Source organism: Ambystoma mexicanum, chromosome 1q (genome assembly GCF_040938575.1).
Source record: "Ambystoma mexicanum isolate Mex_15411 chromosome 1q, UKY_AmexF1_1, whole genome shotgun sequence".
NCBI classification, from domain to species: domain Eukaryota; kingdom Metazoa; phylum Chordata; class Amphibia; order Caudata; family Ambystomatidae; genus Ambystoma; species Ambystoma mexicanum.
This window is the reverse complement of record NC_090922.1, coordinates 553,563,506-553,586,779: the sequence shown is the minus strand read 5'-3', so window position 1 is coordinate 553,586,779 and position 23,274 is coordinate 553,563,506. Positions and strand designations below refer to the sequence as shown.

Sequence of the window (23,274 nt, the reverse complement as noted above, 5' to 3'; positions counted from 1 at the left end):
TCTCTAATAAAACATCGGGTTCTACTGGGAAAGTGACAGAGTTTAGATGCTCAAAAAAGGGTATTAAATTATCCGAGTTCATATTATCCCAATTATTAAACTCATACACTACTCCCACCTCCTACTCTATCGGGCGGTGGGAATACATTATCACCATAAAAAAGACACCAGCATGATTGGACGATAGAACAGGTTGGTGGGGCCACCACCACCCATTTACAGTTATCAAAAATACAACCCAGGGTGTGGCCAGCTTTATGAGTAGGCCCAACCACCAACTGATTTAACCCTAGCATAGAGCGGGACTTCAAAAAGACCTGAACCCGACGGCTTTCAACATCCTCAGCCCAGAAATTAAAATCAGCCAGCACAATCAGTCAAGAGCAAAAAGGAATCACTTGTGCCACAGCATCTGCCAGCAGCCTGTGGAACTAGTTATCGGCATCCGGCGGATGGTATACTAGTAATCAATCTACAGAGGAGGATCTGTTGTGCAAACACTTTACGTGTAATAGTTCAGAGCAGTTGATACAAGTAGCCTTTTTTAAGTCATTTTTAAAATATCTCTAAAAATAATTGCCACCCACGCCATCCCGTCCATTGGGATGATTTTCTGCAATCGCAGAATACCCCTGGTGTACTAAGTCATAGGTGATCTAAATTGAAATCTTCTATCATCTCACGGAGGAAGAAATGTTTTTTACGCGCCAGCCAAGCATTTAAGCAACAAGGCACTGATCTTCTCCGGGGAAATAGCATCTATAACCACAGGCACCCAGACTGGTGTGCCCAGGAAGGGGACCCCTGCCGGAATATCCTGCCTGCATGGTGGCGATATGCCACCCTGTTTTTGTCAATACCCTCCGCTTGATCGAATAAACACCACATGCCTTGAGGCTCAGGCAGGGTCTTACTGACGAATAGTGGAGAGCTCCTTGCTAGAGTTTGTGCACCCACCAGTTCACAACAATAAATGGGTTAATGTGCTTCCAGCTAAGCCCTTATTCCGCTCTCATTTTTCCAGTGCCTTCTTTACCCTTGGGCCCACTGCCATTATATGCAACACCTGATAATCCCTGCCGTCCAGATCCTAATCATCATCCTCTCAGCTGTTACGAGTAGCGTAACGTGTCCCCAGTCCGGCAGGAAGAACATGTAAAACAGGCTTCAAGTCAGTGCTTCGCGCTGCGCATTATGTTTATGCACAAGTGTCCCCAAAAGAATGCCTCAACAGTGCGCACCCGCATAGGGCCTCAAAGGAGTTGTGATTCCCGAGAGACGATCCCTGATCTTTGTTATGATGAGGGGCTTTTTTAAAAAAGTGATCACAGACACAATCTTCTCCTGTTCAAGGATTTTGCAGTAGTGCGGGAGGAGACAGGACTATAGCTAACAAGAATGTCTGGGTTAGTTGAGGGCATCGGGAAGCTAGAAAAGTTGACATTTTGTAGCATGTACGGAAGATACCTGAGAAAAGCGAGATTTTGAAGAGGGGTGAGTGGTATGAACAATCTTTGATGACTTGAGCTTTAAAGAGTTAATCCCGAGCACAGGGCTCAGTGATTGTGTAGGGCATAGGCAAAGGTTCAGTAGGTAAGGCAGGTTTGATTTTATAAAGGCATGCTATTGGAGGGATGGCAGGAGGATGAGACAAGGAAAGGGAAGGAGAGAAGTGATGGTTTTCACAAATCTTTGAGATTTTGCAGGAAAAGGAAAGGGCTTAGTAATTTGCTGATATAGAAGTTGAGTTGGAGGGAGGGGGCGTCAAAATAGTTGAGAGGTAAAAGGATAACCTCAGGAGATATGAGTGGGGGAAGAGATGGGATTGCCAAAATGGAGGGCCTTGGTACTATTAAGGGCAGCGGTGAGATTACAGAGAGGAGTGGGAGGGAAGAGATTTATGCCAGCAGCAAATGTGGAAGCACATGCCTGTCTTGAGTACACTGATTTCAGGAGTAATCCATGGCTGGAGATTAGGAGAGGAAGGGTAAACGTGATGGAAGGGTAGCAATTTTTGAAAAGGGGTCCTGAAAGCTGAGTTGAAGTCATTGATTGTCTGGTTGGTAGATATTATTTGAGCAGAGAATAGAGGAAGGAAAGATGATTGCAATTGAAACAGATAGGGGTCTTTTCATGGAGGTTGGTTTGAACTGATGTTTTATGTGGAGTGGATGGGTTAGTGAAAAAGAGGATGAGCTGTGTTATCAAAGTGATGGAGAGAGTGGTCGGATGCTGAGTGTTCAATAGTGAGGTACTATTTTTGTGAGCCTGGATGAGAGAAAGACAATATCCAGAAAGCCACCTTTAGTGTTTGCGAGGAGGGTACGAAAGGAATAGATGGGGATGCCGAAAACGGGAGATTCTGGTTTGAGTTGATTGGCATTAGAAATTTCGGAGAGAATAAGGTTCCCCATAAGAACACTCAGAGTGACAGGTGGGAGCAAGTTGCGTAGGAGGTGAAGGACAGAAAAGAAGGAGTGGGTGTTGTAGTAGAATGACAAGAGTGTGAGAATTGTTGAGTTGTTTTGTAATTTAAGTAGAGTGGGGGTGGTATTTTAACCAAACACAACTCTTTTGCCTCTTTTGATGGCTCATCGGGGTCGGAGGAAGGAAACTTGGTTGTTATGCAGAGCCATTAAGTTGGCAGAGTCATAATGCAATATAGGTTTCAATGATTCCCTTGAATATAATGCAGGGATTATGCGATTCAAAATAGATTCAATTTATGGCATTGCCTTCTATACCTTTTCAGTTAAGAGCAATTTTATGTTGAAATTAGAGTGCCAAAACAGGCCTTTTGGGGAGCTGCACCTCTAGTAGAATATGCTCAAATCATTTAATATATTTCCACCTCAGGGGGCATCTTCAGGGTTTCCACTTCAGTAATTCTGCCTCTAAGTGGGGTAAGGGTTGGTGACAGCATTCACAAGCATATGAACACACCTGTTTCCTAAGTCAGGGAACTATATGACCAAGTTCTTAACAGTTGTTCTAGTTAACCTTCCTTCATCAGATGCCAACCCTGTCGTTTTGGACATTTTGCTCTGGCTGCTTTGTTGGAGCATCCTCACGGTTTGTAGTAGGCAAAACCCACAGGAAGTACAATGGGCCTGATTCCACCTTTGCAGGTATCTTGGTGGTAAAGCCGCCAGGATACCAGCAAATGTAGTTACCATTTCCAGCACCTGGTCCAGCGGCATTGCTGCCGGATTACAGGTGCAGGAGTGACAGTGTAAATCCCCATTCATGGAGTCCCAAAGGACTCCATGAGGGGATGTGCCATCATTACCAGCACTGGCAATGCCAGTGCCGGTATTGAGGTTTTTTTTGCCTTTAGCTAGATGTAACCCAGGTGCCCCACCGTCAAACCCGTAGTCAGCCTGTGCAGTAAAAAGGCCAGTATCCATGAATAACGGCACTTTCTTTACTACACCAGCTGACTTAGAATGAGGCACAATGTCAGGTTGTTAAAGTTCAGCATCACTAAACCCACCTCTGAACTACCCCATAGTTGAAGTTTGTGATTGGTATCATGTAATAACAGATGCAGTGCTTCATTGTCTTCCCTTCAGGGGTATTTCTTAAATTACATTTACAATGAGCCTACAAAGAGCAGGTGTTATTTGTTTAAATATATTTACTTTGGGGTTTTTGTTATGTGATGCATGTCTTGGCTGGTATCTGCCAAACCTGCAAATATTTTGTTGTCAGGTAGTAGGGAGTGTCTGGGGATAGGATCAGAGACTGGTCAAGAGTGATGTGGTAAACAAGAAGTGTCCTATTCCATATAGGCTGGATGTATTAGGTGCTTCTTCAAAATTCTTCTGAACCTGACACAATCCATTTCAAATCAAAAGGATAAGTCGGTAAAGTTCTAGAAGAACAAGCATTTTTTGTGTGAAAGGAACGACCAACAAAACAATGTGTTCTTATTCTGGATGTGGCCAACACAATTTTGGAGGCAGACCTTCGGCTCCCAGTTGGCTTCTACTCTGTGAAGGTTTTGTGGGCCTGGCAAAGAGACTTGAACTCAAACCATTACTGTAGTATCTTTATTGTACAGGCAGAATTTGTGTTCTGACCAGTTTACACCAATGAGAATTCAGGCAGCATAGTTGTGGTCTACATAGTACGGATAAGAGAACTCAAGGAATTGGCACAATGATTTGGGTGGTTTATAACAAGAGGTCAATACCACCCGAGAACAATAGTTGGCAGTGGGCAGAAGTTTCAATAGAATACACTTGTTAGTATGTGTGGTATTTTTGACTAGCCCATTTGGGTGGGTTAAAAGTCAGAGGGATGCCGTCGACTGGACCTAAAATTAGGATTGCATTATTAGAACTCTTCAGACAGAGCTGCTTTGTGGATATTTACTCCGTAAAATCTCAGAGGTAATAGGTAAACTGTATTGACCTTTGTTACCTTCTTGCATTCAATACGGTGTGGTATTCAACCTTGTGGCTGCTGTGTAAGAGCGCTAGTGCAGCCATGTACCTCTTGAAGAAAATCAGCAATCAGACTGATCTGTGGGATACTCCACGGGTGATCACGTGGATGTAGACATGAAGTTGGCCATTCTCCCCTGGTGAGCCTATTTGATGAATGATGGGTTGACCTACATCTGCACTGGATCTATGATTCACGTGTTTTTACTTATGTGCTATAGTTGTATACAGTGTTACTGCATGAATAGAATGAGAAGAATAAGGGCACAGACCTGATCAGAATTTCAATGGTGATAGTTTTAGTCCAAGAGAGCTGTGTGGTTCATCTGCTCTCTATAATCAGACTCAGAGGTCTGTGTGTATGGTCCATGGTGTTTTTTCCAGGAGTGGTACACCATTCTGTAAAAGCCAAGGTTTCACCCATGCTGGCTATTACATTGACATTTCAGCAGAACATATATCCAAGATTTCCTTCATTTATTACAAATGTTCCATGTGGATCTCTTACCGTGTACACGTTTTCATCTTCAGTAGCATTTGAGTTCAGATCCTGAGGGATAGAGGCACAGACAGACAAATAACAGGCATTAACACATTTGTAGATTTGGAAAGGCAGATCTGTCAACATTTACAAGCAACACACTCTTGCATAAAGGGTGCATAAAGGTTGATGTTTCTGAAAGTGGGGAGGGGTGACTGACTGACTCATCAACGCCCAGCTAAAACCGTTTAATCTAGGAACATGAAATGTGGAAGGTACATTGTTTTCATGATGTAGGCACCCAACACAGAAGGAAGGATTTTTGAAAATGCCATCCCTAAGGGGGTGAAAAGTGGTGAATTATTTTATGAGGATGCCTATATATCAAAAACCTAAGATGTTACAGGAGTGGACATTGGTATTTAGATTCCTCTTCAAAAATAGAGAAACACATGATTTTCCATGTTCCAAATCCAGTTATGGGAGGTGGAATTTGCACCATGATGTGTCTGCAGGTCAGTCCTCTGAACTGCTTCTTAAAATTGGTACCAGAGAGTATCCCATATTTGATAGCAAAATGTTCATCCCTTCCGACATATGCACAGTCGTCAAATCCCTAGCAGATTTCAGTTCCAAAATGTACCCTGACACAAAAAAACGAATGGCGAAATCTACAGAATGGTTATTTCAGCGTTCCATTTTAACTCCAAAGAACAGCATGGCTGTCGTAATCAATAGGATACTTATTGATTCTTTTGGAGGAGTCCAAATGGAGTACAAATCTGTAAACTCAGTGGTTCAAAGTGATAACGCAGTCCATTACCCTGTTGAGTTCTTGAACACTTTAAACCCTCAAGGTCCTCCTGAACACAAACTTTTTATCAAAGTGGGAGCACCAGTGATTTTATTCCGGAACCTCAACTCACCTTAGTTCTGTAATAACACAGATTGCAAGTGAAAGCTCTCCACAAAAATGTGATTGAGGCTACGGTGCTAACCGGTTCTGGCCAGGAGGAGTCCATGTTCATACCTCGAATACCTCTTATCACTTCAGAAAATATATTTGAATTCAAAAGACTTCAGTTCCCCTTAGAGGTTTCTTTTGCCATGACCATCAATAAATCTCAGGGGCAGACTTTAAAGGTAGCAGGGATTGACCTACGGTAAGACTTCTTCTCTCATGGGCAGTTCTATGCGGCCTGTTCCAGTGTGAGCTCACCTAACTCTCTGGTAATCCTAGCACCTGAAGGGAGAACCACAAATGTAGTTTACAAAAAAGTACTCAAATAGATTTTTTTGTAGGTTGCAGATGCCAAATAAATCATTTTAATCTTTTTGTCTGTCTCATTGTCTATTTGTAATTACAACCCGAAAACATTTCCGGATGCACATCAGTGGAACACCTATCTTTATTGTGTAGCCACTGTACCCTGACTAACCTCTGCAATAAACATTGCTTATTATGTTAAGACATCAACCTGTAAATTATATTTCGTACAGATTAATTTTTCAAAACAATGGTACCAAATCCCAAAATCCATGCGAGCGAAGCCGCGGGCAACAGCTATTAAATATATATATTTAGGGTCAGAACAATTCTACCTACTGACACTTTCCAGTCTTCACATGCCACCCCATCTCAAACTATAGTGAGAACTCTTTATCTGCGCAGGCATTGAGCCACAAGTCACATGCTTCTAGGAGATGGAAGCACAAGGAGATGTTTTGCATCTCGCATCTCATCCGGTAAAAGGTTCATAAGACATTTTACAGCTGTGCACAGCCTGCACCTCTAAAACATTACTTTTGTAAATACACCTGATCCATGCTTTGACTCGAAAATGGCGGGTCAACACTAGTAAAAACACAACAACCCATCTTTTATATTACTCTGTGCTCCCTTTAAACACCAGCAACTGACTTACAGTGCTAGCTTATCACCTTATCTGCCATGTATTCCATTCAAACGTATTTGAGTACTGGCAGTGAGCTAAAACTCCCACAAGCCAGAAATAAAATATACACTAATGCCTACACTAAGCATCCTAACAAAGGTAATACATGTACGCCTCAGGCAAGAAGTAGCCAAATTGAGTACTGTGCCTGTCTCTGTCACTATGTATTACCTTGAAAAAGTGCTGTCAGTGAGGGCATGTAAGAGACACTTGGGGCCTCATTACGACTCTGGTGGTCCTGTAATGAACAGTGCCGGTACGGGACCGGCACCGTTCAGTACGGGATGCCCTATTACGAGGTTCCCTTGCGGGACCCGCTCAGAATGTCTGGTCAGACCAGACGTCCTTAACGGGTCCCGCAAAGTGACCAGGGAGCTAATAACGGGCCCATTATTAATGGGCCCGTTATTAGCTCCCTCCCCATTCCCATTGAGCCCTATGGGGGCTCAAATGGGAAAGGGGATGGGTTTTTTCAAGGAGGAATTACCGGGTCCCCCAAGGTTGGAATGGCCCGGTAATTCTTCATTGAAGAAACCCAGAGCTGGAACCCGGTATGGAGGCAGCCATGCCCTTGGCCCTTGAACTCATATTCAAGATCATCTACACCTTGTGTGCTGCGTTGCACACCAGCATTGCTGTCTCTGTGTTCAGTTAAGGGCCCCTTTCTTTCCACTGTCTGTTTTTATGGCCAACAAGAAGACCCTCATTTGCTATCGCTGTGTTTAGTTTGATTCAATGTTCAATGAGAGGTCCCTCTCTTGCTGCCCGAGTACATGATTCGGTAGTTAGAAGACTCTCTTGATGTCAGTGTGTATGTTTCTACTATCAGTAGGAGTTAATTTTCTTGTACAAGAATCACATTTATAGGAACTGACATGGTTGTGCTTTGTGGAGATGAGGGGGCTCTGGGGAGGACTTGGGTGTCCTGGGACTGCAGAAAGATGCTGGGTGTTTGGAGAAACAAGTGGATGTGGAGAGATATGGGGCTGTGGGAAGGCACTGGGAGGATGAATATGTGATTGTGTGCACTGGAGGGAGAGGCGGAACCTTAAGGGAATGTTCTTATGGCAAATTGGTTAGGCTGTGGATAGGTAATGGCGCTGTGGTCATGTTGGGTTTGGGTCAAGTGCTCCGACCGAGGAAAACGTAGAGGCTGTGGAGAGAGGCTCGAGTTGTGGAGAGATGCTGTGGCAGTGGCCTAGCAATGTTCCTGGGTCGTTGGAGAATTATGGACGTTGTGAAGAGATGAGGGGAGGCGTCTAGAGATGTTTGGATTGTGAAGAGATAATGATGCTGTGTACAAGTGCTCAAAGTGTTGTTATGTTACTTCATATGTGTATAGTGCCTTACTGTTATGACTTTGAAGCACGTTTGGGTTTGTGGCCCTTTGGCGAACTGTGGTCTGAACATAGATGACAATAGACATGAAATAAACATTACATGTGACTTGTGTTGAGATTACTTCTTCACTGCCGGAGTATAATGATGAGTAGTGGCTAACCTGCTTACTCATCCCCGACACTTCTACAAACTAATAACCATGGTCCCAATCATAAAGGTAAAACAGGCACAGCCAAGAGATCTATCTCCTTCACCTTTTCTGGTAACATTGACCAATGGATGGACTCTCCGAAGGGGTGTTAACGTGATCCATTAGCAACCCAAATAGCAAAGTACAAGAGTTCAAAATAAATGAAATGTCCAATCGAGTTTCTATAACAATACACATCATTTAATTAAACACACCAATTTACAAATAACTATAAAAACACTATAAAAACTGACCCCTGTCAAAAAAAGACATAAATGCAAAATGTACTGGTGCAACACTCTGGAATTTCAGCTGGGAGGAAAAATAGGCAAGAAATGCAATAGGAATTCAAAAGAATATGTCTTTCAGTGGAAAATGGTGCACATGGTTCTTAGCCAGTCTCCAAGGCCCCAAAAGGTGGACCAGGGAAACAGGTTAATTTTGAAAGTACCTTAATACAGTGTTTGAAGGTTAAACAGTGTAAATCCAGGTTCAGATCTGTACCTCGATGCAAACCAGGCTCCGGTGCCGTGGGTCATGCTGAGTCGAGTAGCGAGCTGGCATCTATTTGGTTCGAAGTGAGAGCTTATTGCGGCTCTAGTGCGACATTCCGGTCGTGCTGTTTGCATGACTCACCAGGATCGGATCTGTGGTCAAGTCGGTTTGAGACACTGGTAACCACAGGTTTGTTTTAGCGAGTGATGCGATGCTCCAATGGTTCGAGTCGTGGTCTTTCGGTTCAATGCAGTGACCTTCGTGATCAGATGCGGGTTTTGAAGAAAATCGGTTCGATTTGGCTACAGTGGCAAGCAGGTATTTCGAGCGAAACAGGCAATGTACTCCATGCGGCTTGATGTGGCAGAGAGCCGGTTTGGTTGGTGTAAAGCAGTGGTCGCTCAAAGGTTCGCTGAATATCAAAAGCAGCACCGGTGTGTTTCACTGGTTTGAGTGTGGTGAGCACAGTTCAAATGTGATTCAACTGGTTTGAAGTGGTAGAACAGGGTTCCTGCCTGATCTATCCCACCAGTTTGTGTGAGACCCACTGCAGGGGCTCTAGGACAGGGTCAGTCTATCCAGGTCCTTCTCTCCCATCCTATGAAGGTTTGGTGCAGAGTCAGCAGCTCCTGGTCCTCAGTAAGAGTCACATCCAATGTGCCCTTGGAGTGGGTAGGGGGCAGAGCCTGCCACTGTTTTGGAATTTTCCATCTTCCCCTTTATGGCTTAGATCTTTGGAAATATCAATGCTCCCAAAAGAGGTCAAAATTAATTCTTCCTTAAGTCATGGGTTGTCCAAAGGTGAATAAAAGAAGGAGTGGGATACCCCTATTTTTATCTGAAAACACCGGCAGGGGATTGGACAAATGTGCTCCTTATTTAAGGGGTCCAATATCTGTTCTTGTGACAAGTGGGATTTGCCTGCTTGCCTCATAGCTACAGTGCTTTGTGCTGACGGAGATGGTGGAGACAGGAAGGAAAGCGAGGTTCAGAGAAGGAAAGATGGTGGAACCCTTCCCCACTTATGCTGAGCTCCCTCTGGCTAGACTAACCCTGCCCACTTCTCATACTGATAGCATCAAAGGCCCTTTGGTATAAAATGCCCACCCTTGTGTAAGGCTTATGTGCAGGGTGTGCCCTGTGATTCCTGTTTTTCAGGACAGCTCCTGTTGAGGATCTAGAGTTGGGGCTCTTCAATACTTTACAGGTAAATCACATGCACAACAGGTAACATGCAATCACGTGCACAAGACATGCACATTTCATAGATATGTCCATGATACGTTTCATTACATGGTAATTTGTGGGGCCGAAGTCTATTCCCACCGTACTAAGAAACCACTGAATGAATTTAGTAGACATGTAAGTTTCATCACTTGTAGATATTGTAAAATAGACCGTGTGATGGAAAAACATCTTTAGGCTCAAAAACATGTGAGGATAATAAGATTGATCTGTGAGTGGGGTTTCAGGGGCCCTTGGCCAGATGCTAGATATGTGAACTTGTGCTAGACTCTGGGAAGATTCTGGAGCTTTAGAGAGATGACAGAGGAGGTAAGTGCTATATGCATAGGTTAGTCTATTTGTGTCCTCCTTAACATCCCCATGCAGTCTGCCCTCAGTGTGATGGTGAAATATCTGCCACCCTATGACAATATATGTCTGAAAATACCAAGTCGGTCTCTGTTTCTAGGCATTCCTCTGCCACTGCAATCACCGCTGCTGCTCACATTCCCCTTTCACATTTCACTTTTAACCATGGCACACCACAACCTCCCTCCCCTCCTTCAAGATATCTGTGTTTCTCCTCTGGTCGTGCTGCTGTCAGAAATATCTGCAGTGACTCTCACAAATGTGCACCTGCCAATGTGACTCTCACCCACCGAGAAAGAGGCAGAGCTAAACAGTGAGACAGGGGGAAAAAGAGCGATGAGATTGTGTGTCGTTGATGGACAGGGAGAGAGAGAAGAGAGATAGAGAGAGAGATTACGGCATTTGATACACAAGTTACAGCCAGTGGCTAACAAATCATCTACAATCTTGCCACTGGATATTACTGCTAGCGGAGAGACTGTCAATTTGATTTACTCTGCAAGACGAGAGTGCCAGGTGAGCTCCTTTCAGATATTGGTAAATTGCCCTGGTAGTGATTGAAAACTTGTCAGCCAATCAGATTACAGCAATTAGACAACACACTGTTGTCTTACTATGGATTGCAGCTGCTTTACTTTGGACTCTGATGGGTCTAAAAGAGGAGAAAAGCTGCAGAAGAAATATTGGTGTCTTTTTGCATGATTTCAAAAGGACCACAAGCAGGCAGTTTGTGTTCACAATGCCTACAACAGGTCCTACGGGAATGGGCAAACCATCAAATGTGCCAAACCTATTAATAGTTCAATAACAGGAAGAAAGTTTAACACAAAGAGCCAATCAGAAACATATTCCTTCCTCCACTTTGCTGTAGATCACCTTGACTCTGTTGAATTTGAGGGCACCTGTTTTGAGGCAGGCTATGGCATGTTGGGCTGCCTGGATGGGGGCTAGGTGCATAGCTGGAAACCTAGTAAGGAGGGCATTTCACCCGTCAATGAGTGAGCTCACAAGTGCTTGGACCACTGTGCAGACATCATAAGGGGGGTGAAGGGTTTGATGTTTTGTAGTTTGGAGATTTTCAGCCATGCGGTTTGTGCCTTTTAGGCCATGTACTGGGCCAAGGAAAGGATATGGTCATCAATAAAGCCCAGGGATTTGTCTGAGTTTGACAGCTGTGGGGGGACACCTTGTAGGGTCACGTTGTACGGTCATCCTTGCATGGGTTGTTCTTTGGTGGGGGAACCGATGAGGTTGAATTCGGTCTTGATGGGCTTCAGTTTGAGATAAGTGTTTTATATCCATGTTTGGATTGTAGCCAGGCATTCACAGTGACAAGCATTGTCCTTGGGGCCACTAACCTTGCTGTACAGCTGATTGTCATCAGTGTACTGCTTGATGAACAGCTTAGGGACATTTAGGAGAGTTCCTAAAGGTACCTTGTATTGTTTGAAGACACCTGGGGAGAGGAGGGAACCTTGGGGGACCCCACACAAGACTGGAAGTTGGTTGGACCTGAATTAGCTCATCTGTACAGCTTATAATATAACAGAGTTTTATCAATTGGCAGGTTCTAGCAAGATGCCAATCTGGCTTTGGAAATGTTGGCCACATCTTGTGCTGGTAGGCAAGTAACTGAACTGACCCCTGCCCTTGACGAGCCAGCCCATCTGTAGTAGTCAGATTTCTGAAAAGCCTTCTCTCCTACAAATATCACCACCAGAAAATAGCATTATGACTATATCCTATGCAAACAGATTCAGCACACCCTTCTCTCTATTCTCACTCTGGCAGAATTGCCCACAGAGAAACTGGATATATTTCTCAGCATGATGTTCCACTGGGTGGCCACTTTGGTGGCCACTTTGGTGGGGCAAGTCACTCTCCACTCTACTCCTCTGCACTCCCTATTGTTACTTATTAAACTTTCATGCATTTGTGTAAGTTCTTTTTGCAAGTTCTGTTGGCTCTTCGCTGGTCGCGGGCTCAATGGTGTGCATCCCTTTCTCCTCCCGCTATACCCCTTAAAATCTCTCTTATACAACTAAATAGCAAAAAGAAAATATATGTTGCCAAAACCACAGGAGAGGTAAACCTTAACTGATATAATTAATGGGTCTCCCGACAGCAATCCAAGGTCCTATGACTATAGTACAAGTTCATGCTAACACATAACTAATCTCAGATCCTATCCCTGTTAAAGATGGCAGGGGTGAACTGAGTCTTGCTTTAAATTGCAATGTACTGGGTTTAAACAAAAAGCATTAGAAATTCCTAATAATGCTCAAATCTCGCTTAGTACGAATTTGAACCAAATTGATTCAGAAGTAATATTAATACCTGATACGCAATTTCCAAATTTGTGTCATGTCTCTCCACTGCTGCAACCTTTACATTTATCTGAATGGTCTATTATGCACATGTTGATCTTAGACTCTTCCTTATGTTCTTCAGTTTTGTATGTCTATCCGACACCACGAAGACCTGTACATTTGAAACAAGAAAATGGTGTTGCCCTAGATATTACACTGGGCGCGATGAATACTGCTCTTTTATCATTAGCAACATTATATGAGACCCTGGATAACAAGATTTATTTCCAGTCTGAAATCATGTCAAAAATCTCTACTGAACTAACTGATAGATGTACTGAAAAAATGAAATTAGCTTTGCCGTTAATAAGTGAACAATGTATAAATAACACCAGAATCACTGGTCCTATGGAGGCCCAATGTCCTAAAATCAACTTGACACAGAATAGTGATAAGGAGATAGACATTAGTACTAGTTTAGCTGATCAACTCATAAATAGGACGAAAGCCCAAATACATTTGAAGCAAAACCTAAGAATCAGAAAGCCTGGCCAAAATCAATGAAAGTAGGATCCAGAAAATTCATTCAATTACTGACAACTCCAGAAAAACAGAGATTTTATTCAAATACTAGGACCATGAAAAAAACGAATGTAACCAACAAAAAAACTAAAAACTTTAGATCAAACCTGATAATCAATGAGCAACAATAAACTGATGAAAGTAGTGAGCCTATAAATTACATGATACAAGCTGCAGAACCATTGAATCAAGGAGATTCCCCTTCATCTGTGACGCAAATAGACTCTTGGAAAACAATGAGGGTAATCAAAAAACTCTGATTGATGCTGAAAGAATATCGCTGAAAGAGTGTAAAAATACAGCCAAATTCCTAACCGTAGAACAACCGAGAAATGAAATTGAATGAACCCTGAAACAAACTGTAGCCCTACATGATCCAAATAGTGGTATTACAAACTCCCTATTTTCCAATACTCTATGTGAAGATAAAAAGATACAAACCCTGCAATTTGATTCAAAGTCGAATAAATTAGATCGTAAATTCCCTCAGCAGAAGACGAGTTATCTAAAAAATGTAACCAAGTCACAGAAAATTGTCATTCACTAATGCTCCAATGTAGACCTGAACCATTCCAGAAGTACGCTCTCAATAGAGCAAGCATGCTGAATATATTTAGTGATATTCAGTCGCTTGAAGATCTTCAGACTTATGATATAACACAAGTCGAATTTGTGAAGGATGCAAATTTGAGTGTGGTGAGGTTATGGATCCAATCAGGAGTAATTGTGAATACGCTATGTTTGGCCAGAAATCAATTGTACCAACTTGTTTTTATACTGTCTCAAGATTTTGACATTAATCATCAAACTCCAGATAGAGTTTGTGCTTATAAGCAAAATCCAAAAAGTTAATCTTTGAAGAACTCCTCACTACCACAGAAGAGTAGCACTCTCCAAAATCTGAGATTTGCATGCATGAGTGAAGATAATCATAATAAGCATACCCAATTCCTTAAAGAACAGGGTAATCATGTACACAATCGACCCTAAACCAAGTAAGAGTAGTTAACCAAATGAAAGGACACTTGAGTGTTGGCTCAGAGTTCATCAGTCTACAGACAATTGCAAAAAATAACAACTATATGTAACAACCCGCGAATGCTTTGCAAATATTTTTTAGGCTAGCAGGCAGGATCACAAGAGGGTTTTCTCACATCTTGAATGATAAAACAGACACTTTAAGGTGTTTTATATTACTGTACTTCAAGAGACATGGTTTCTGATGCCCCCAGTATGGCCTAATCATGCCTTGGCCCTACTGCTGGCTATTAGAGGCACCTCTGGTAGACCCTGCTCTGGACTTTTAGTAGCTGTGAAAACTATCAGTGGCCTGTCTGCAGTGGCATGGGCAGCCCCAAATCCCTATATTGAGCTAGTCCAAATAAAATCTCAATTTGGGACTTTTGCACTACTAAATTTGTGTTGGAACCACGCCGGAATATCAAATAATTGGTTTTTGAAAGGTGTTGGGCAGTTCCTTGATCAGATCAATTCAGACACGCAAATCACTGAAGTAATCATAGCAGGAGATTTAAATATCAAATGTCTATCATCAAATAAAGTAGACTCGGCAGATGCTACATCAAAATGGAGAGCCTTAATGAAAGAGAGACAATTCATAGAGGTTAATGGAACATTAAAGAGCGACTCACCACCTAGACCAACGTGGAGACATGTTAGATTATTGATTATATTTATGTGCAGAGGAAAATGCTCAATGCACTGAACCTGTTTGAAGTAATTCGACAGTCTCAAAGTGATCATGATTTTTTATCGCTAACCTGGATTCAGGTGGTACCTACAATTTTAACACCTGTTATGCAAATAAACTAACAATTTTGGGACGGCGAAATAGATTCAGGTGGACGAGCAAATACCTACAACTTCTGTACAGTCATCTAACCTCCAAAAACATGCCACTAGACCCAAATTTGGTAAAATCAGATGGTCAATATGTTGCGGCTATGAGTATATTCAAAATTCAAACCTTTCAAACCAGGATATCCTTTATATAAACATAACCACTTATTCGATCACAATGTACGTGAGAAAAACACAGATGAGAAAGGACATTAGAGCAACTACTAGACTAAAGAAAAACCTTGAGACTGCCCGAGATTCAGAAAATTAAGACTAGATACCGAAATTGGTGGAAAAAATATTGAGCACATTCATTGCAGAAAGACGGCAAGATAATGCTGAAAGCTATAGCGAACAAGAATAGCGGGCACATTTGGGTGACATTAAACAATGCATTCAAAAAAACCCAACTGCCATTTCAAACCAATTCTGTACATGAACACTCCTGGATTCAAAATTATAATGAAACCTATGGTCAAGGACATAACTGAGAGAATTTAGCACCTAAATTGTGGTTTTCCAATGAAATACATTTTTTTGATAAGGATGACATTCTAATTTGTATAACCAAATAAAGCACATTGAGAGCCCCTGGGCGTGATGGGCTAACGAATGTCATGCTAAAAGCTCACTCAGAGGTCTGGGTTCTAATTGTTTTTGAGTTATTTAACGACATATTACAAACAAGACATATGCCTCCTACTTGGAATGCATCTATAATAATGCAAATATTTGAAAAGGGAGCCAAAGATCTTACCCAGAATTATCGGCCTATAGCGTTACTGGATGTCCCTGGTGAAATCTTTGCACACCTCATTCTGAGAAATGTTAAACTCTGGGTAAACTCCATGCATTTGACTGCTAACTTCCAGACAGGGTTCATCCTGGTACTGTGAAAAATCTACTAACATTATGGGCCTCATTATGAGTCCGGCGGTAGCCGTGCTGGAAAACCGGCAGGCTGCCGCCAGACTCATAGTGAAATACCGCCTCCGTGATTGCCGGACTCACTGGGGCATTACAATCCACGGTGACCCGGTAATTCTGGAGGCGAGATTCCGTTAATCCCCATTCCCCATGGGAATGGGGACAGTGGAAACACTGGGACCGTAATTACCGGTGCCAGTGTTTCCATTTCCATCTGCAGCCGGGTGGCGTTAATCCCGCCAGGTCAGACCTGGTGGGAGCAACACCACCTGCCGGCAGAACTCAGAGTTAGACTGTCCAGAAACAACGGTGGCGGCGGGTTTACTGCCACCATTCTTTCCAGACCGGCTAACTCATAATGAGGCCCATTATCTTTAATTAAATGTGGACATTTACTAGCAGGGCAACCGGTTTATATGACCCTTATAGACATTAGAATTGCTTTTCATTGTATCTCTAGAGTATTATTTGCAAAATTAGAAGAAGCAAATTGTCCAAATAATATTCTATCATGTTTATCCCAATTCTACACACACACACATCTGTCCAAATTCGACTGACCCAAGATGGCCTACTCTCTCAGTCAATTAAAACACTTATAAGGTTAAAACAGGGCTGTATAAAGCAGCAACTCCTTTTAACTTTTTTATAGCAGAGATTGGTAAAGATCTTAATAACGTGGTATCAGACTTTCCAAAATTAGGCTTAGTGAAGATACCCTGGCTTTTATATGTCGATGATCTGGTTTTAATTTCTAAAACACCTATTGGCTTACACAACGTACAATCTGCCTTTGAAACATATGTAAAAAGAAATGTTGTAATGATTAATTTGGAAAAAAACTAAAGTGATGATTTTAACCCCAAAAAACTTAAGAAAAATAGATCAGTGTTCATTTGGAAAATGTATAATATCCCTGTTGCAATAGTAGACGAGTATCCCTTCCTAGGGCTTAACATGAACAATAGTCAGGTAAATTTATCATATCATTTTGACCTAAAAAATAAAATCCAGACAGCCGTGTCCCAGGGCAGACTGATAGTTAAGAAATATGGTAAATGTAGCTATAAACCATTCATAATTTTCTAAAACAGAAACCAGTGCTGATTATCACATATTGAGCTGAGACCCGTTTCTTCCAATGGCACACCGAGAGGTAACACTTGCTGTATTCTTCCAAAGGCACGCCAAGAGGCAACCCTTGCTTCAATATTCCAAAGGCACGTCCAGAAGCGGGCCTTGCAGCATTCTTCCGAAGGCACATCCAGTAGTAACCCTGTCTGAATTTTTCCAAAGGCACATCTGCAGGCAACCCTTGCATTTTCTTCCAAAGACACACCCCGAGGTAACCCTTGCTGCATTGTTCCAAAGGTATATCCGGAGGCAATCCTTGCTGCATTCTTCCAAAGGCAAACCCGTAGGTAATGCTTGCTGCATTCTTCGAAAGGCACATCCATAGTCACCCCTTGCTGCATTCTTTCAAAGGCACATCCAGAGCCAACTCTTGCTGCATTCTTTGTCCGGAGGTAACTCGTGCTGCATTCTTCCAAACGCACATCCGTAGGGGACCTGTGCTGCATTCTTTCAACCTTCATCTTTAGGGCTCAATCAAATTCGTATAAATGCTTACTTTTGCCAATGCCTGGTGAAGGTTAAGTTTTTCTACAAAATGTCATCACATATTTGAGGTCCTGTGTAGGTTCTGCTTCGTTTTTGGTTATAAAGGGAGTTTTTGCAAAACCTTTTGTAAGATTTAGTTTTATTACACTTTTTAACTCTTGTATTTGTCCAGTGATAACATCATTTATTTTCTGTGTTCTAAGAATCTGCCCCTTTATGTTTAAAAATGTCCTGCCTGATTATTTTGAAGCTTCTCAGGAAAGAAGTGATATGGCTCGACTAATCCACTAAGCAAGGGGTTGAAATACATTTGTTTACACCAGTGTATTCTTTTAATGTAGTTAATGCACAAGACATTTGATAGAATTCAACTGAATCCAGGTCCTGACATATCTTTTTTGACATCCCCTGAATTGCTAATAACTATGTTCTTCTGGAATTATATCACAGACAAGGAATTTTAATTAATAGATACATATTAGTATATAGAGCAATGTCTCAGAATCCAAATTCTGTTAATGAATCTATTAGAAGGGAACCTCTGCTGACTCACTTTTTTCACGTGAAGGTGTGAAGCCTGTGTGTACATTCCAATTGGGAAATTAACTATTTCCAAATGCATTTTTATACATCTTGTTTCTCACATATTCTCTTCAGCATCTCCTGAACCACTATGAAGAAGGTTTCAGTTGTGTTTTTTCTCCCTTCCTGTGAACTCTATCACTGTACCTCTCCCAGTCCATACAATTACAGAAAGAGTCCTGCTGCCTCCATCCTTCCCCTCACTCCTTGCAGGCTTTTCCCTCCCTGCTCACTGCTACCTCTTATCCTCGTGCCACATTTCATATAGCGGCTACCAGTTATTATCTTGGTGCTTCTGCAGAGCCCTCGGAGGCATTGTTATCGTGCAGCAATTAAAACAATAAAGGTGGCATCATGAAAATACATGCACATAACATGTGGCTGCGGACTATGAGTGGGTACATTCACACACAACATTTTACAAGGTAGTGTTCTTTCTTGCAGAGGGGCGCCCTGACCTCTTTTTGAATGTAAAAGTAACTTGGGGTTAGTCAATGTAAGTTACCAGGGGTTTTCCAGATGTGGACCCCATGCTCAGATAGGCACAGCTCCACCTCACTGATGAGGCCTGACTAGGCCCGAAACACGTGTCTGGGGTTGCTGTTGGTACTCTTGTTCAAAGGAGGATTGCTTAGCGTTTTGGTGCTGGACTGCTCAAGTGGGCGGGAGAATGACTGATGTGCAAATAGTTATTCCTCCTTCGTGACGGGATCAGTGAGCACATGTGGCTGCAGACTCTGAGTGGGTACATTCCCACAGAACAGGTTATCATGCCGTGTTCTTTCTTGCAGAGGGGCGCCCTGACCGCTTTTTGAATGCACATAACTTAGTCGGCATGTTTGTCGGGGGTAAGGAGATTTGTTTTTTCATTTGGCTTTCTGTGGTAACATGTATTCATTAATTGTAAACGAACTAAAAGCAGAAATGAAAAGTGCATTTCTCAGAAATTAAAGCGAAGATACCCTCAGGTAAAAATTGTGACTTTCCAAAGAAAAGAAGAATTGTCTGACCCGGAACTTACTCAGGGTTTACCTGAATGACCACACATATGTATCTATTTGGAAATGTTCTTTAGCATGTTGTTGGGGCATTTGAGGCTGCACATCAGATATGATGTCAGAAGCCACATATGTGGGGCACAGCTTGCTATACGGTAACTGTGCAAGACACATGATGTGAGTATTTGTGCATCTTAGGGTGCACATCACATACAATGTCAGAAGCCACATATGGGATTTTCTCTTTGCTATAAGGTGACTATGCCAGACCCATGAAGGGATTATTGGAACATTTGACCTAGCTGTTCAGGGCACCTTTTCTATTCTCTGATGCATACTGTTCAACCTTGAGAACCCTCAAACCACACAGAAAACAAAAACATATATAAAATCACCATGTACCTCCCTCGTGGCCCCAACCAAACCATAACAAATACACAAAATATACTTAGCATCCTCCTGCATCCATCGCTCACCATGCTCATACAAGGCCAGCGAAAGGCATGGACCACCTGTGTAGCTGCCCAGAGTGATGCGCTCGTGGGGGCCTCTCAGCCCAGCTTGCTGATTAGTATAATGCTGTGTCATGGAGATCACTTCCCAGCACCTTTCATTATTGTTAGGGGTCATTGCAAATGCCTGTTTAACACCCTTATGACTGTGTAGCTCTTTATGGGTGGTGACTGACAGCAATATATGATAATCAGATCCTGCTTTGTCTCTGCTGAGTCTGTGATGTCATGAATGTGTGTGGTATACTGTTGGAATGCTGTGCCACCATTTGGAGATTGCCCGGCTGGTGAGCACTAGTGGGTCTCCTCTCTCCGTGTACCACTGAGGTGATGGTTGCTCCTCTCTCTGTGTACCACTGAGGTTATCAGAATAAACAGGACTTACTTGAAACCACAATCTGGATTCTCCATCATCCAGTAACCAATTCAGAGATGTTCTGTGCTCCTGTGGTGTGAGGAGCAACCATCACCTGGAGCCAATTTCCCCCCAAAGATAACAGGCCAATACCTAGGGCCATCACCTATCCACAGCCAGAAGTCTTCTGAGGCTGATTTTGCCTCTGCTCCATAGACATGGCATTGCTGAGAGGGTTGCTCTTGGCCCCCAGGACACAATGATACCCTTAAAGTTGGTCAGCCAGTTCGCTGCACAAAAGATTGACCTCTCACATCCCTGCAGGTCTTTGCTGTGTGATGCAGGGCACGAGGGAAGAGCCCCATGACAGGAGCAACACAGTGTGCAGACAGCCAGTGACCGATGACTGTGGACCGAGTGTGATGCAGCTTGGAGTGCCACATGTCTCCAGTAATGGAGGTGTCAAGAAGCCCTAGGTGTGGTAATGTGGAGCTCCTGTTGGGCCCACACCCTCCACAAATTTGATGACGCCACTGCTAAGTCGCTGGGCGTGGCATGTGCACCTAATCTCCTGAACAACGTGCTCCTAGTATGCACAACAATGGAACTCGGGATCCGTCCTGGACTGGCAGCGGAGGCAAGGGCCATCATGGAAGGTGCCCAGTGCATCAGTGTCAATTGGCCATAGAGGCACTGCACACAGAACGGGGGAGCAGTATACAATCCCAAAAGGCAGATGCCTGACTGTGATGTGCAAGATTTGTCCTGTGATTCAATGGCCCTCCTCCTCATGAGACACTGTAAGAAACTCACAGCTGATGAAGCTCTCTGTGATCCCAGGAGTCATGATGTCTGTGTCTATACAGTGCAGGTTATGCCTATTCACCAGTGGATTTTGTCCTGCGCTCGTGGTCTAGGTGTGTCCCCGCTGTGGGAATTAGCTGCAGGAACTCTGCAGAGTCCTGAATTTTTGGGGCCGAATGACAACTTTCCTCCCACATGTTCCTAATGCAGTCATTTTCTTCGCTTCAGGTTAGTGTATTAGTTGTGATATGAGGCTAGCACAAGGGGTTTAGCGGCGGTGCCATAGTGTGGCTTCATGTTAGAATGTTACTGTGGCAATAAGACCCGAGTCGGTGGGCCAATAACGCCCCAGGTAATGCCCCTGGGGCTGTAGTTACAGGCCAGAGTGTAGCGGTATTGGCCCACCGCCGAGGGTCTTATTTCCATTAGTACCCCGGCCTGTTAGACCGGGGTACTAATGGCAATTTTTTCTGTTTCCAAACGCTCGAAACAGGATTTCTTTTTAAAAAAAGGTGAAAAAATGGCCGCCGGGAATGGGAAAACTTAGTCTGTTTTCCCTTTCCATGTCGGACATCGGGAGCGGATGTGCTGAGAACAGAAGTGTTTCCAGCACGTTCACTCCCAAGAAATGAAGAAAAAAGAAGGTAAGTGGGATTGGGAGGGCGGGAAGGTGGTAGTTTGCGGGGGAGGGTGGAGAAAAGCCTCCAGCCATGGGGAGGCTCAGAGCGGGGATTGCCCCGTTTCAAGCCTCCTCATTGGCTAAGGGGCTGCCATGCCCCTCGCCGGGAACAGAGTACCTGGCATGCGCTGGACGCAATAACATACACGGGAATACCGTTTGGTATGGCTCGGAAAAGAGCCAATCCGCACGTAGTTTTCCCGGTGTACAGCACGCACCGGGTACTAATTTGCATTGTTATACCTCTAGCATAATCTAAGTTCATGGTTAGTGCTATTGTGATTTCTTAAAATCTATGTTGTCTTTCTGCAACAGATGGACTATCTCCAATTGTAAATGTCATTCGTGCCCCTCAGGGTGGGTTCCATAAGGGAGCGTGGAGGGATGTAATTATGATCCACAACAGTTGGTGTTTAATTATTATTGTGTACAACGTTTATATGTGTCCCTCAGCGTGGCTTCCCTGATGGAGTAAGCTATTATTATTATTATTATTATTATTATTATTATTATTATTATTATTATTATTATTATTTTGTTTCTATGCACATGAGTTACTTCGCCCATCAGGGTGGGTTCCCTGAGGGAATGGGGAGGTGCCTAGAAATGCCTGCCTTGTTTTGCACTGCCCATCTTGCTCATCGCTCTTTGTTGGTCAGCAAGCCCACAACGTGTTACAGCGCATTTCCAGGTGGGTGCTTGCCCACTACATTATTTGAATTCCTGAGATGCCAATGGTTTGTCCACTTGTGGCTCTGGTGTGGTTGTGGTATGTGGTTGTTGTTCGTGTATGCTTCCGAGTGTGAGGAGCATTAGAATGTGACTGCATTTAATTGGGTACTCACTCTACCACACTGTTTCAATGTTTTAATCTATGTCACCCATGTGTGTTTCTAGTATGGATGCTGCATGCCCTGTATTTATATGATCCTGTTAAACCCTTATGTGTGGAGAACACCAGAGTTCTCCACTACGTCATGTAATTTGATTGTGTAGAGTTAATAGAGATACCCAACACTCTTCACTATGGCGGATGCTCAGTTACGAGCATTGTTGCACAAAAATAGTTTTCTTGTTACGTTCACCGGTTGGTGCTTCATTTTCAGTTTTTAAATCCACGTGTAGGGTTGGTGTGGTTGCTGCATGTGTCATATTCCCACCTTTTTCTTTTGCCCCTTTGACTGTGACAGAACCCATGCTTCCCTCATTTTCCTCTTTTCCTCTATCTTTGCTGGTGCTTGCTGACCCATGCTGCCTAGGAAGAGGTGCCGCTGACTGAAGGAGTCCCTGTTGGAGTCTCTCACTCTGGTGTGGTATCTCCATCTGTCGTATAGTGCAGACAGCATCTGCACGGGTAGTCTAGTTGTCCCAGTTTTTTTTTTTAATACTGTAGCATGTCATTAATCTCATCCGACTTCTATTTCTCCTTGCTTCTAGTGTTGGGATGGGGAAGGTGCTCAGGGTGAGCAACCACTGTAGGCAGGTGGAGGCCTGTTTCATTGTTGGTGGTGAATGTGTATCCTGGGGAGGATGCATGATATTT

At 43.2% G+C, this 23,274-nt stretch overlaps 1 protein-coding gene across 1 annotated transcript in view; it reads right to left on the bottom strand.

Moving 5' to 3' along the window:
- Window positions 1–23,274, bottom strand: part of LOC138521676 (carcinoembryonic antigen-related cell adhesion molecule 4-like) — a 312,017-nt gene that overhangs the window by 3,933 nt on the left and 284,810 nt on the right. Inside the window, exon 7 of the mRNA XM_069634692.1 lies at window positions 4,957–4,998. Within this exon, the coding sequence (XP_069490793.1) occupies window positions 4,957–4,998 (42 nt within the window). The remainder of the gene's footprint in view (window positions 1–4,956; window positions 4,999–23,274) is intronic.